Genomic DNA, 15,119 nt, shown 5'->3' with positions numbered 1-15,119 from the left:
GTCTCTTTAATTTATTTTCTAAAGGATACAAATAGGGAAACATGGATGATTTCAATTTTCAACAACACCGTGGATGTAAGGTGATGACTCAATTACTTACAGTTTAATTGAACAGAAGACAATTATCTTGCTTGCTGTTGAGGACATTTTTATATCAGCTTTTTGCTTTGGTAAAGACCTACAGAGGTGATAAACAATATCCATGCAAAACCAATCATCAACTACAATCACTCTGCATATGTTCTTCTCATACCAAACCTTACCTACCTTCATCCTCTACCTCCTCTTTTCCCCTCTAACCTCTCCATCTTTGATTCTTTTTCACTCCCTTCTCACTTTTGCTTGCCCTATCCACTAGGTTAGCCTGCATCAGATTTTTCTTCAGTCACCACTTTATTGAAGCCAACAACCTAGGTCACAGCCACCATTATAGGGCTATCCTGGCTGGAAACAAGCAGTAGCAAAGGCCAGCCTGATCTGGTGGTGATAGGCCCAACTTCACTGTGAGCCCTAATCAACCCCTCCATAGCATGTAATATCCGAAATTCAACATATTGGAAAAATGAATGAGGAAAAAAGGGAACTCAAAGAAATAGAGAAAGATTACTGAGAAAATATAAATTGGCATTGTCACCACAAATGCCACCACCAATGTACCTAGGAGTCACGCCTAGGGTTGATAGAGTTGCAATTTCAAATTAGGCCATTTTACGACGAAAAACAAGGAAAAAAAATTGCTTCATTGCTTAAGAGTAGATGGAAGCAAGAACCGTATGTGGGCCCTTCCTTGCTACCAAAAATTATGCAGACCCTTCTTGGTCATTGTAAATTGAGGAAATATGAAAGGAAAAGGGAGGGGTGGAGGGGAGCTTTCCCTAAGACAACAACTCCTACTACCACATGGGAAAAGAAAGGATTAACTATTCATTCAAATTAAACACATTAAAAAAACAAGGAAAACAAAAATAATTCAATTTGTATTCAAATAATTTGTACGCATGTAAAGATGCCAAAAAAATTTTAGAAGATGCATTAATCAATCAGAGCTTACCCAACCAATCGGATAACTACAATAAGATCTTTCACGTTAGTCCTACACAATATGGACAATGAAATCTTCTTTAAATGAAACTCTAAGAATCAATCTAACAAAACAAATTAATATGATATTAAAAAGCGTACTAACTCTCAGATCTTTGAAACTGAAATCATTCAATAAAATGATAGCTCAAGAATATGTCTGCATAAAAGGCAGGTCAGAAAAACAATGCAAACTCAAGAAGGCAAGAAATATGGTGCAACCAGTCCTCCAACTACAAGACCCGATCCACCAATAAAATGCCGCTAGGAGGCTAGGTGCCTAGGTCAATTGGATAGTTTATCAGGTTAATATTTCCACAGGATCAACAATTGCATAAAACAGAGGCAAAGCTGACAATGATGACTGAAACATCAGAAAATGGGCAGAGCTATAATTTCAAGCAAGATTCACCTCTTGGGTCAGCTTTATTAACAACTCTGGGTATGTCCAAGTCAAACCATCCAGCGAAATTTACATTGGATGGTCATGATTTTGTGTATCCTTAAGCCCTTTAATCGATGATTAAGATTAGCTTTAAGTTTACATTAAGACTCTACTTTTTTAATTATAAATAGTGATGTAAAAATTCTTGAAATTAGTTTTGAGAATTTTCAGTGTTGATTATTGAGATTTGATCAGTTGAAACACATAAAGCTGGAAGCTTCTTGGCTGGAGTTTTCCAACATAATCTTCTTCCTCCTCTCTTAATCTCTTCTTCTCTCTTCTCAAACCTCTATCTTTCTTTTATGTAATTTGGTATTAAATCATCTGGGCATTTTAATAATTTGGTATGACAGCAATCCCATCTCTTCTAATTCTGCTAGTTTGCACAGCTAGGAATGTTACCTGAAAGCATAAAGCATGGATTGATGATTCAAGTATTTAGTGGTAGGATGCAACCTTATAGCAAAGGATACATAGTGTATATACCAAGTATGATAATGAAGAAATGCATGCAAGAAAACTTTCAGAGTGTTCTTTTCCAACCAAATTGGACAATCCATGTTGACAAAGTTCTGCATCCCTAATATTTACTTATTTTAATATGTGGGTTCTGTTCTCGCATTCTCGCAGTGGCATCACTTACTTTCCCATTAATATTTTCTCAAAAGAATAAGTTCCAACCATGCAATTCCATACCAATCCAAACCGGCCAGTACACCCCGTATCGAACCGGACAGGCCGGAGACCGATCCGGTTTGGGCCAAAAATTTGGGAAAAAGCCCCTAACCGCACCGAGCCAGTTGGTTCGGTGCGGTGCAGTATTGCCCAGAACTGCACAAAACCATGTGGTTCTGGTCGGTCCAGCTTGATTCAAACCCGAATCGAGCCGCACATGGGTGGGGTGGGGAGGTGGGAGGGGTGGGGGGCTTTTCTTTCGTTTGGTTTTGAACCAAGGAGAAAAAAAAAAACCACCCCCAACTCGCCGGATCTTTCACAATTTCATCAAGAAATCAAGATATTTTAGCTGGATTCAGTAATCCAAGTTTTCCCTCCTCATTTATTTTTTTTACATTTTTTGACTGAAAAACGGCAATAAATAGAAAAATATGGGGAAATCATGCCAGAATTTTTTATTTTTTGTATGATTTTATTATATGTTTTAGATCTTTGGACGATCTACACGATAACACTAAATTATTGATTTTTGTTAATTATATATTTTTTAAAATTAAAAATATATTTTCAGAATAAAAAGTTATAATAAAAATAAAATTCAAAAAATAACTATAAAATAGGAATATTGTTTAGGATGGTTTAAGCTACTTTCAGTATATAATTGATGTCTGATGGTGAAAATTTTGATGCATGATACGCATAATTTTAATGCATGTTCATAGGCTTAGACCTAATTTGAATAAAATTATAAAATAAATAGCTTTTAATGCATGTTCATAGGCTTAAAAAAATATATGTAGCATCTATGATATGTTTCTACTTGAATCTAAGCCTAAATAAATTTTTAGAATTTTTAAAATTCAAAAATATTTTTAATTATTTAAATAATATAAAATATGTAATCAATTTAAAAAATATGTAAAATTAGTAATAAATTTTAACTAATTCAAAAATATTATTTGAAGCACATAATAATATTTTTCTAAATTTATGAGATTTAAAATTATTTTTTAATACAGAAAAAAATTAGATATCAATAAAAATTATGAAAAATTAAAATATGAAATATATTATTCAGATATATTTTTGAAGGTTTAAAAATTAGATTTTTTTTAGAATGACAAAATTTTATTATTTTTACACATATTAAACTAACATGCTTTTTTAAACTTGCAGAAATGAATTCATCGAATAAGAAGAAAGATCCAGAGCATGATATTAGTTGGGATCATGATGCGATGCTCTTAACTCGATACCGTTGGAGATGCAAATGGTACAACACAGAATTCAAAGAAGGAGAAGTGACTAGATTGAAGCAGTACTTGGATGGATTGGTAGTTATCCTGATGTAGCCATGTGCTAAAATGCCTCTAGAAGATCCGACAGCTGATGAAGAAGTACTTCACTAATTTCAAAGCAGTAAACGAGAGAGCAAATCAAAAGAGGACAGAAGTGGACTATCGAGCTGCAAAGCCACCTTCCTATCACTCCAAAGAGTCAGAGGAGCCTCCACTCCAAATGATGAGGCATAAATTGAGGCTATCATTCTAGTGAGTTTGGATAATCAATACTAGCTGGAGAAGATGACCAGGTCTAGAGAAGGATTTGAACCATCATGCTATGAATCGGAGTTTGGCTTTGCAACCGCTGGAGGAAAGTCCAAGTTCAGGGGACCTCCTCAGTCATGAAGACCGTTAGTAGAGGCAGACAATATTTTATCTATGTTGGGGACTTTTGATAGTAGGAGGAAATCCTCTAGAGAGATTTCAATAGGAGCCACCATTTATGATTCGGATCCATAGGCTTTCTCTAATAAGGATTCAAAACAGCTGAAGATTGATAGTATGCTAAAGGTGGATAAGAAGGACATGTGATGAGATATTGTCATGGTTTCATTTCAGTCATATTCCAATAAATACAGTAGATAACACATACTATCGATCTGTCATTTCAACCATACAAGCTGTCGGTCTGGATATAGATCCTCTAGTATCTAAGGATATCTATGGTGAGCTTCTTGATAATAATAAGAAGGATCTGCAAAGATATATTTTTTCTTGTAAGAATAAATGGCTCATATACGGATTGATGGTGATGTGTGATGGTTGGACCAATCCTATCAGATAGAGCATCATCAACTTCTTGACATACTGTGATGAAAAAATATTTTTTTACAAGTCAACTGATGCTTTAAATAAGGTGCACAATGCCGAGTAAATCCTTAGACTGATAGAGGTACTTGATGTGGTAGGAGGGCAGAATATCGTACAAGTTATCATAGATAATAGACCGTAGTATAAGGCCGTCGGAAAGTTACTAATGGAGCAGCAACTGTATATTTACTAGACCCCATGTCCTACATATTGCATCAACCTCATATTGATGGATATTGGAAAGCTTCGTAAAGTGTAACAGACAGTAGACTCGGCCCAAACTATTACTAGATTCATCTACAATCATACATGGGTCCTGTCATTGATGCGGACATACATTAGAGGAAAGATCCTAAGATCGGATGTCACACGGTTTGCTACAAACTATAAACACTTGACGATCTTCTGGACAAGAAAGTGCCTTGTGTTAAATGTTTGTCAGCACCGAATGATAGGAGAGCAGATATGCGAGGGCCAGCACTAAGAAAAGTCATGTGAAGAATTTGATGACGAGTCAGTCATTCTGACAACAGGCCGATAAGATAGTGAAAGCTATTAAGCCGTTATATGAGATACTTCAGACCGTGAATGGCGAAAGATATCCCTAGATGGATTTCTTGTATCACATGATGGAGAAAGCAAAGAAACAATTAATGAGATAGATCTGAAATATGCCCATAAATACATCAAAATCATTGAGCGACAATGGGATTACCACATAGGTAGGAATTTGCATCTAGCAGGTAAGCATGAAATCAAGAATCCTCTGAAAATTTTTTTCTCTTGTACATATATAAGTTTACTTAATTATTTATGAAATTTATCTGTAGCTTACTATCTGAATTCGAGATTCCAGTATAGCATACCTAGGATATATATGGATAACGAGTTTTTGACTGTTCTTTGTAATATGATATATAAGATGGTACCCGATCTAGAAATCGCATCTATATATCTGCAAAAAGTATATTAGGTTAACTGAGGTGTGACACACCATTTAACTAAATCCGATCTGCAATCAATAATATATTTGTTAACTTACCAAATATATTTTTCACAGACGAAATAATTTAGAGAGGAGACAAATATCATTGAAGTCTCATTGGCTGTCGTAAGCAAAAAAAATGAATCCAAATAAATTAGATATCAATAACAATAAGACTTTATTGACAATGCATACCTACTAATTTCATGTAATCTGATATATAATTTTGTTTAATATTTTTGCAGCTAGATGGTGAACTCATTTTGGACAGTCCATGGACAATTTGAAATGTGTGGCTATCTACATTTTTTCCCATACGGTCTTCTCTAGTGGCTGTGAGCACAGTTGGTCAATTTTCACCCTCATCCACAGCAAACAAAAAAATCGTCTGACACAGAAGCACCTCAATGATCTTGTATACATTCACTATAATCTAAGGTTAATGCTAAAATACATTCAGGAGGAAGTACAGCTAAAGTATACAGATCCGATGATAGATGATTATGCTGTTGATGATGAGGATCCGATGATCGAATGGCTTGCAGGCCAGCAGCAGGAGTCAGAGCTTGATAAGTCGAGATTCTCTCCATGACCAGCCAGTTTGGTAGCTAAAGATATTAGGGTGGATCCAAGATAATAGGCGATAGAAATATTCCATATAAGGTTTCAACTAATCAGCCACATCCTGAGAGGCCATAGAAGAGTCATTTATCACGTGACTCCATATCCGAGACATCTTCTCAGAGATTTGAGCAAGAACTATTGAAACAAGGCTGATCATCTCAATTAGAAAGAAGAAAGAAGACATATATCCTTCCAGGCACGACAAAGTCAGTTATAAAGGGGCACAAGGGGAGGTCAAACAACTGCTCAGCAAAAAGACAAAGGAAAGACAGTTACAGCCTCATCGAGAGTAAAAGAATTAGCTCACTTAGATTCAGAGACCAAGGAGAGTGATGATGACAATAGTCATGGACCTGATGATCAGAGAGAGAATGGAGGATAGGAGATGACCATCATTCATGAGATGCAGCTGCAGAATGGTCTTCGATTCAATGATGAGTCTCAACTTACGTATACCACACAAGATAAAGACCATGGTGCATGAGCTGGTAAAGCCCATGAGGATATGATTTCATATAGACGACGGGCTTCAGTAGGTCATCCAGCATACGATGCAGTTGCAGATGACCTCGCACGTAAAGTAGAATCTATGGATGTCTCAGAATCATTCTCACATTATAGATCCTATAATCCATAGGCAGTTTATATTCTATATGGATATGGTATGTCCGAGGCATCGTCTTTCAATGGCTACTATCCTATGTAGCTCGAAGCATCTTACGAATCAAATTTTGCTATCAGTATATTTGGATGAGCCCCTCCACAACCATACCATCAACCCGAGGATACCTCTCAGAGTTGGAGCTTCAGCGAGAAATCTGAGATATCTTATAATCCAGCGTAGATACCTAATGGGATAAGCATTCAGGACTACAATACTGTTTGGTTAAAAGGATGGGTTGATGTTCCTCCTGATTATATGGATAATTCAGATATCTATGAGTATCATAAACACTCCACGAGAAATTAGATCAGCAAAGATCTTGGGGTTATACATTGTTCTTTACAGTTTGGACTTTAAATATATTTAATGTGTTTTTTTAGATTTCTTTTATTTTATTTCAAAGTGATAGAAACATTATATAATATAATATAAATGAACATTAATTTCGATCTAAAATAATTTAAAAAATTAAAAAAAATTGATTGGATTGAAAAGAAACTGAAAAAATGAAAAAAAAAAATTGCATGCTGATACGAAACTGGCATGCCTAACCATATTGAGTGTCGGTATGGTCTGAAACTGGTACCATACCGTACCAATATGGGTCCTGGTGCCGATTCCAAAAGCCTTGATTCCAACTATTGACCGATGCAAAATGATGGTTTTCATATGCATAACAGAAATCATATATAGAATGTTCTACCAACTCATACTTATCATGATAGTCGTGCTTCACATCAACACATGAGAAGAAACCAGACAAAAGTATCATGGACATCCCTCTATTAATGATTATTGTCATTTTCAAAAAAGCATAAAGCTTAATGTACTCAAGTTTCTGGGAAATATGAACCCCAAGTTATTTCTTGAACACAATTCTCTCCTTGTGATGAATTCTGTGAGTGGCATCAAATTTTTGATTCTCATAAAATACAGTTCACAACCCATTGGATGATCAGTTTATATGTAGTTGATGATACAACGATGCCCATAGAAGAGCAGGTCAAGACATCACAGGATGGATAGAGATGAAGGCAATCTTTAAACAAAGTTACAATGAGGAGAGAAAAAAAAAATGGAACAATACACAAGATGGTTATATGAACTGGCCACACATGCAGAGTCAATATAGTCTACAAAACACTCAGTGCGAGATATTGTCTAGACCAAGACCAATTGATTCAAGAGATATGGTTGGGCATACTTATGACCTATCAGAGAAGAAGAAATTATGGATTTCCTATGAGAAGTCACAGGTTAAAGAAATAAACTCTATATCCACATAGTGTGGACGTTGAGCTAAGAGAAGATCATGAAAAGCTCAATGGAGAATTCTCTTTTTAAGGGCTTGTTTAAATAGTTGGACCTAAAATCCTATGGGATTCGTGGTCCAACCACAAAAAAAACAAAATTATAGATTGGACTAGGCCTATTTTTACAACTATCTAGGACCACCTTTTGAGTGGACTGGCCCAAATCCCTTAAGGAGAAAAAAATGACCTCAACATCCAAGACCACCTTTTGAGTGGGCTGGCCCTCATCCCATAAGGAGAAAAAAATGAAAATAGACCTAGTCCATCCTATACTTTTGTATTTTTAATGGTTGGGCCATGAATCCCATAAGATTTTGGGCCCAACCATCCAAATAAGCCCCATGTGTTTCTACTGTATTGAGAGTGGATATAGATCCTTTAGGCATTGATGAACGCAGCAGAGTCTAATTCTCCATTAAGTCTTTACTTTTCTTTTTTTCTGTAGATATCAGCCTAAGTATTGAGAAATGCTACTCACTGCTCCAGAACAAAAGAATATTGAGTCCCCCTAAGTGTCATTCCAAAGTTTATTCATGTTTTCATCTGGACAATTCTCTGAGGATATATCTGAAAATGATGCCTAACTCTCAAATTTATTAATCACAAGTCAGTAGTATAAAGGCCATAAATTTATTTATCACAACTTCACAAGTCAGTGGGATAAAAAGCAATAGATGCTCAGAAATGAACACCAAAAAGAAGCTTCTGTTTTGCAAAGAACACCATCTTTTGTTTCTCAGAGCTACCATGACTTCAAGGGAGAAAAATTTCACCAACTGTTAACCATCCGCTTTGCAATCATGTAAGAGCCATTGGCTCACCTATCTGTAAATGAAGCATCAGCTAAACAGCTCCGCGACCTCAGTGATAAATTCTGTCTCCAAGGGCATCTAACAAAATCTTACAATTAGTCATAAACAAGGAGCCTAGTACCAACAATAGATTGGTTGTTCCTAGATGCAAATCAAACTAACAAAAGAAACATTGCCATCAAGTTCCAGCAACTAGATGGCATGAGTAGGAATAGTACAAGATAGATGCAACAAGGTTCCACCATGGTCTCTAAGTACTGAAAATAACCCAATCTTTTGCCTAGAAACATCAACATTAGCTTCGATCAACATGTTATAACAAGGATTCCAGATGCAAAGTGTTATGTTGACATTGGGCCCTAAGAATTAGAAATTAATATTAAGCAACAGAATTTGCTTGGAATCATCATACAACAACAAAAATGATGAACAATTTTAACATAATTCCCCTTTAGATCCATTTGGAAGCATGAAAATGGAATGACTAAAAAATGAGAGTTTTACACTAAAAGTTGCTGCAAAAAATGACCAAGTCACAGAAGTTTGGTAATTCCCACACCAAGCAATAAAGGACTTGGAGAATGTGATTTCTAAATCACTCTATACACTCCTTAAACTAAACTTCCAACAATATGCTATATTTAAGATGATATCATCTTGCTTCATCTATCAATTTTTCTGCCATAATTGTTCTTTATTTGCTTGCGAAAGTAAGACATAAAATCTTTTCAAACATCTTTCACATCTACATACATCACATAAGACCCCTTTTAGATGCCACCATACATTGAAATGTAAATAACAAGCATCTCAAAATCTACCGAGATCACCAAGTTTGTAAGCCAAACTTCACCATTGGTTCTGTTGTGGATCTGTACCTCGGCCTCGGCTGTGACATCCTCGGCTCCTGCCGAGCTATAGAAGATGGACGCCCGACAGGAACGTCGATGTGATAGAGACTGACGGACACCCCATCAGCAGTAGTTCTCAACTCTTCGGCCTCGGACGATCTATTCTAGATCGTCCTTGGTCGACCTATTCCAGATCACTCGAAGGACAAGCATCTGCTCCACTCCAGTACCTCAGCCCCAGACGATCTATTATAGCTCGACCTTGGCCGACCTAATCTCACCGGTTCCGTCCCTCTTTCAAATTGAGAAAGTTAAAATAGAGTAGAACTCTTCCACGATCGAGTCTCCCATAAAAGGCAAATATCTTCTTCGAATCAATCTATGCTACAAATCCAAAAACCATCAGGACTCCGAGACGAATACGACTCAAACTCCTTCCCTATAAATTAAGACTCCGAGATCGTCCAAGAAATGCAATCGACTCCTCGCTCTCTCCTCTTATTGTTCTCCATCTCCTTACTTGAGCGTCGGAGGGTCTTCACCAAAGAATACCACTCCTAATGAGGATTTATTTTGTAGGTGTTCGAGCAAAGCTCCAGCGACGGTCTCACCTTGGCCACATCCACCTCAGCGACCGACTTTCAGGCGGAGAGATTGGCAGCAATAGGTTCCAAGGGAAGTAAGATTCTTTCAAAAGGAGATGTATATTCAAAAACTGTCCGACCAATTTGGTTTAGAGTACTTTTATAGTATGTTGCTTTCTTGCGGTCTTTAAGCCTCATTCCAAAGCCCAACGCAAATCACTAGTTTACATTGCATATGCCCATACCATATAAGAAACTTCTCATCACTTTGTTTAACAATATAATCATTCAATTTTAGACACAAATCTTAACAACCTTATTCCACCATGCTCATATGTTCTCCTTACCTCCTCTTTAATGTCAAAAATATTAACTAACTTATTTGCTCTTCTATTCAAGTCTCTATGGTATATGATGATACATTTAACATTCCAAATGATCATATTGTTGTCACTAAAATTCTACTAGAGGCATGCTACTCTAACACAATGTATATGGATACTAGAACCAAATAAAAACAGGTTAATTAGGAATGCCATATCTTAAGTTAGAATCTGTATCCCGAAGTCATACATATACCAACTATATTTGGATGCATTGTCATGCAAAATCTCTAAGATATTCGTGTCATGCATCTCTTTTAATGCAAGAAAACAGAAATTATGTACATTTAGTTGAAATTACACATTTAGCTCCAGAATCGGTAGGATGTAACTCACCCAAATGAAACACTTGCATTGGCTGGGGTTGTTTGGTGATTTCCAGAGACTTGGTTATACTGTACAACATCCGTGACAAAGTATCCGGCAGTCGAGCTCCCATCTCCATACATTACACTGTATTGGCATGGCTTGTTCGACGAGCAGCCCTCAATCTCCCCGCCATAAGTCGATGTGCAGAAATTCTCGTTGCACGACACCAAACTACCGCTATGGGAACCCTTCGGGTCATACAACGTCAATTCTATCTGCATCCAACATCCAAGCCCCAATTAATCAGTCAAAGCTACAGCATGAGATCCAATGGAAGGAATGAGTTCCAAAGCATACCCCGAGATCGCTCTTCTTGGGGCAGCGGGTGCAGGTGACGCAATTCACCCAAAGAATGTCGCTTCCGGTGTCGACCTGCACATAGTACTTCTTCGGAGGCGTTCCGATCCCGATTTCCGCGAAATACAGACTACAATATGAAGAAAAGGAAAGTAATTGTTGAATTCTTGGATCTTCAAAACAATACTTCACAGTAATAAGAAGAAAGGAGTTAGGAATGGGAGGCGGACCCGGTGTCGGTGGGGAGGCCGACTCCGCCGATGGGGAGATCGACGCCGGAGAGGATGCGACCGTGGCGGCGGACGTCGTGGGCGCGGAGATCGGCGATGGGGCGCTTGCGGTGGAGGTATTTGTGGCGGACCTGGAAGACACCGGTGGCGCGGGTGAGGGGGGCGAAGGAAAAGAAGAAGAGGAGGAGGGAAAGGCGAAGGAGTCTCCGTGGATCCATGAGAGACTCTTTTGTTCCTTCCCTTCCCTTTGCCATTATGGTGCTGCTCTTCTTCTTCTCTTTTATCCTGTAGATGTAATGCAAAGAAAAGAGTGGAGGGAGGGAACTCCTTTTGCTTTTTCGGTTTTTTTTTTTTTTTGCGTTTTTTTTTTTTTTTTTTTTTTTTTTTTTTTTTTTTTTTTTTTTGCAGGAGAAGGAGTTGGAGACCGGAGAACTAAAAGAGGGAAAACGACGGTGGGGAGGCCGCGAGAAGGTTTCAACGGTTAATTTTAAGCAACGTCTTGATATTGTCACCCACGTACTATATTAACAGTTTTATTGGTATTTTTGTTATTTTTAATGGATTAAATCCGGATTTGGGAGAGTGGACGCGGAATGGTTTGCCTCGGTCTAACACTTTCCTATTCAGGCCGCTCTTTTCGGAGAAGATAAAAAATAACAATAATAATAATAAAATAAAAAATTAGCTCACGTACATGATCGAAATCCAATATATAAAAAAAAAAAAAATTTTTGATTCCGTACATGAGCTAATCACCACAGACAGCTTACGATGCACAAAATATTTTTTAAAAAATACTTAAAAATCTATATTTTTTAAAAAAATTATTTTTAAATAATATTTAAATTAAAAATAATTTATTTATATTTTTTATATATTAAAAAATAATTTAAAAATCTGTAACTCTTTCTTTTTTTGGTATTATTAATTTTAGATAAATTACTAAAATTTATTTATATTTTTTATAATATTTTTTATATAATAATATAATATATTATTATTTATTACTATATATAAAATAATATTATATATTATTATTTTATTATTATAAAATTAATAATATATTAATAATAAAATAAAAATATTATTTTTTTTTGATGAGAAAATGATTTACCCGTCTAGAAAGTGATAAGACTTTCTTTCCATTTTATTGATAAATACTATCCATTGAAAATAATTTACTTGTCTAAAAAAACTTGTAAACATAGGTAAATTGATTGATGGGAAAATTGACTAATTCTCTCGTGACATTCATCTATCGAAGAACGGACCATCAAGATTTGCTTGAATTAAGGACAAAGACTTTAATTAAATAACTTAAATAAAATTTAGTATTATTTTATTTCTAACTTATTTTTAAATATTTTTATTGTAAAGTTGGTTTGATATATTTTTGATAGTCTTAATGAATACATCGTAACCTAAATTGACTTAAGTTTGAAGCCTTATTTGGTTTTACATTTAGTTAAACTCTTATACGAAGTAAAATTAATATAAACAATATGATATGACTTGGCACAATTAATTACAAGCTCGATGAAAGTAGTTCAAGTTATTCTAAATGAAGGGCTAGTATCTGACATTGACAACCCATGCCCCTTTTTAGTAAAAAAGATTTAAAAAAGTAGCAACCTTGACTCTCAATAAAGTCTTATAGCAATTAAATGATGTGATCTTTCATGTGCACCTCTCTATATTAAAAAATATATTTTTATATTAAAAAATATAAATTTTTCATTATATATCTTATTTAGGGGCTTCAAAAGTCCTACTTCCATGTCCCAATATTTAAGAGTTCATTTTTTATACAAGCATGCAATATATATATATATATATATATATATATATATATATATATTATATATATATATATATATATATATATATATATATAAAAATGATAAAATATTATAATATAATATGATATGATATAAATATATATAATATATTATTTTAATGTAATATGGTGTATAACTAAAGTACTTGCATATCAGAAAGAAACAATGAGGAAAGAAATGTGCATCATCAAGTGGGACTCATGCAAATAAAGGATTTTTATTTTTTTTTCTAGTGAAGCCTGTTTGTTGGTGCAGAATTTCACCGACGTCGGAGAAGCTGGGGTTGAGATGACCGCGGCCGCCGTTGGAACCTGCAAGGAAAGTCTAAATCGGAGTTGGGGGTGCTCCGGCAGACCCTCCGACGCTCAAGTCAGTACTCTGCTTCAACAGAAATGGAGTGCTCGAGTGGAAATTTTAGCAAAGCTTCGAGATAGAGTTTAGAGCTTAGAGAAGAACGTATTTGGAGGTCCCTTTTTATAGACGGAGAGCGTAACTGATTGACAGCGATATCTGTAACTGCCTGGTAGTGGGCCGTTCAGAGCCACACGGAGTTTGTTACGGAGAGTAGTGGTGTCAGGGGCCATTCAGGGCCACGTGGAGTTTGTTACGGAGAGTGGAGTGGTGTCCGTTGTCGCGACTTGCCAGAGAGTGGTAGAGCCACGCGGAATCCGTTACAGAGAGTGGAGTAGGGTAGTGGCCATTGTCGTGACTTGCCAGAGAGCGGTGGAGCCACGGCTGAAGCTCGGCTGGGATGTCTAATGGAGCGAAATGGCTCTCTGTCTCGTCAATCTAGAAGAAGCTCGGATGTTTCTGAGGTTGTGACGGGTCTACTATTGTTGGGTGCCTAGAGCGCAGATGCTGCAGGCAGGAACCATCTGCTGTAGAAGCTCAGATGGAACTTTCTGTTGGGAAAGTCCGATTTCATGAGGAATCCAGCAAAGGGTCGACCGGCAGTGGACTTCGGATGGCATTGGGGAGATTCATCCGCTAGAGGAGTCTGGAGGATCCTGTGAAAGTTCGGATGGCATTGTTAAAATCCGACTGACACTATTGAAGGTTGATGGCTGGGGAGGTACGGCAGACACCGGAGACAGTCGGCCGTTGTAGAAATCCAGCTGCTGGAGCCCGTCTGTTGTAGAAGTTCGTCCGAAATCCATCCGCTATGGAAGTTCGGACGGAGTCTGATTCTTGTAGAAGGCTGAAAAGAGGCCGCTTATTGTAGAAGCTCGGTCGAAGATCGATTGTCGTGAAAGCTCGGAGTAGTGACCTGACCGGTGGAGCCTGCCCCGTTGCAGAAGCTCGTCTAGGATCCATCCACTGTAGGAGCTCGGTTGGGATCCGACTATGAAGAAGCTCGACTGAAGTCTGCCTGTAATAGAAGTTCAGAAGAAATTTATTTACAGTAGAGGCTCGGATGGAATTCGCTTACAGTAGAGATCCGGAGTAGACCACCTACAGTAGAAGTTCGGAGTAGACCGCTCGTAGTAGAAGTTCGGAGTAGACCGCTTGTAATAGAAGTTCGGAGTAGACCGCTCGTAGTAGAAGTTCGGAATAGACCGCTTGCAGTAGGAGTTCGACTGAAATTCGATTCTCGTAGGAGCTCGAATGGAATCCAGAAGGTGGTCAACTGCCGTAGAAACTTGGATAGGATCTAGTTACTGTAGAAATCCCATTGTCGGAGAAGGTCGGACACTGACGAAGTTCGGAAGAAGTTCGGAGTAGAGTCGTCCGTGGTCGGAAGAAGTCTGGAAGGGATTTCGCGAATAGTCGATCACTGTAGAAAATCGACCGATAGCGAAGTTCAGAGGGCGTTTGG

General features: G+C 37.1%; 1 protein-coding gene across 2 annotated transcripts in view; it reads right to left on the bottom strand.

The window, feature by feature from the left end:
• The window catches only part of LOC105035864 (aspartic proteinase 36), a 39,542-nt gene extending 27,717 nt beyond the window's left edge, over positions 1-11,825 (bottom strand). Inside the window, exons 1-3 of one of the 2 annotated variants that reach the window (XM_073243746.1) lie at positions 11,466-11,825; positions 11,236-11,365; positions 10,906-11,153 (exon numbers count right to left, since the gene is read on the bottom strand). In XM_073243746.1, coding sequence (XP_073099847.1) covers positions 10,906-11,153; positions 11,236-11,365; positions 11,466-11,719 — 632 coding nt within the window. In that variant the 5' untranslated portion in view covers positions 11,720-11,825. The remainder of the gene's footprint in view (positions 1-10,905; positions 11,154-11,235; positions 11,366-11,465) is intronic. The other variant, XM_010911575.4, reaches the window with a different exon arrangement.
• Between the last annotated feature and the right edge of the window lie 3,294 nt (positions 11,826-15,119).

The sequence above is a fragment of the Elaeis guineensis genome, chromosome 9 (assembly GCF_000442705.2).
Source record: "Elaeis guineensis isolate ETL-2024a chromosome 9, EG11, whole genome shotgun sequence".
NCBI classification, from domain to species: Eukaryota; Viridiplantae; Streptophyta; class Magnoliopsida; order Arecales; family Arecaceae; genus Elaeis; species Elaeis guineensis.
This window is presented reverse-complemented; position numbering and strand designations above follow the sequence as displayed.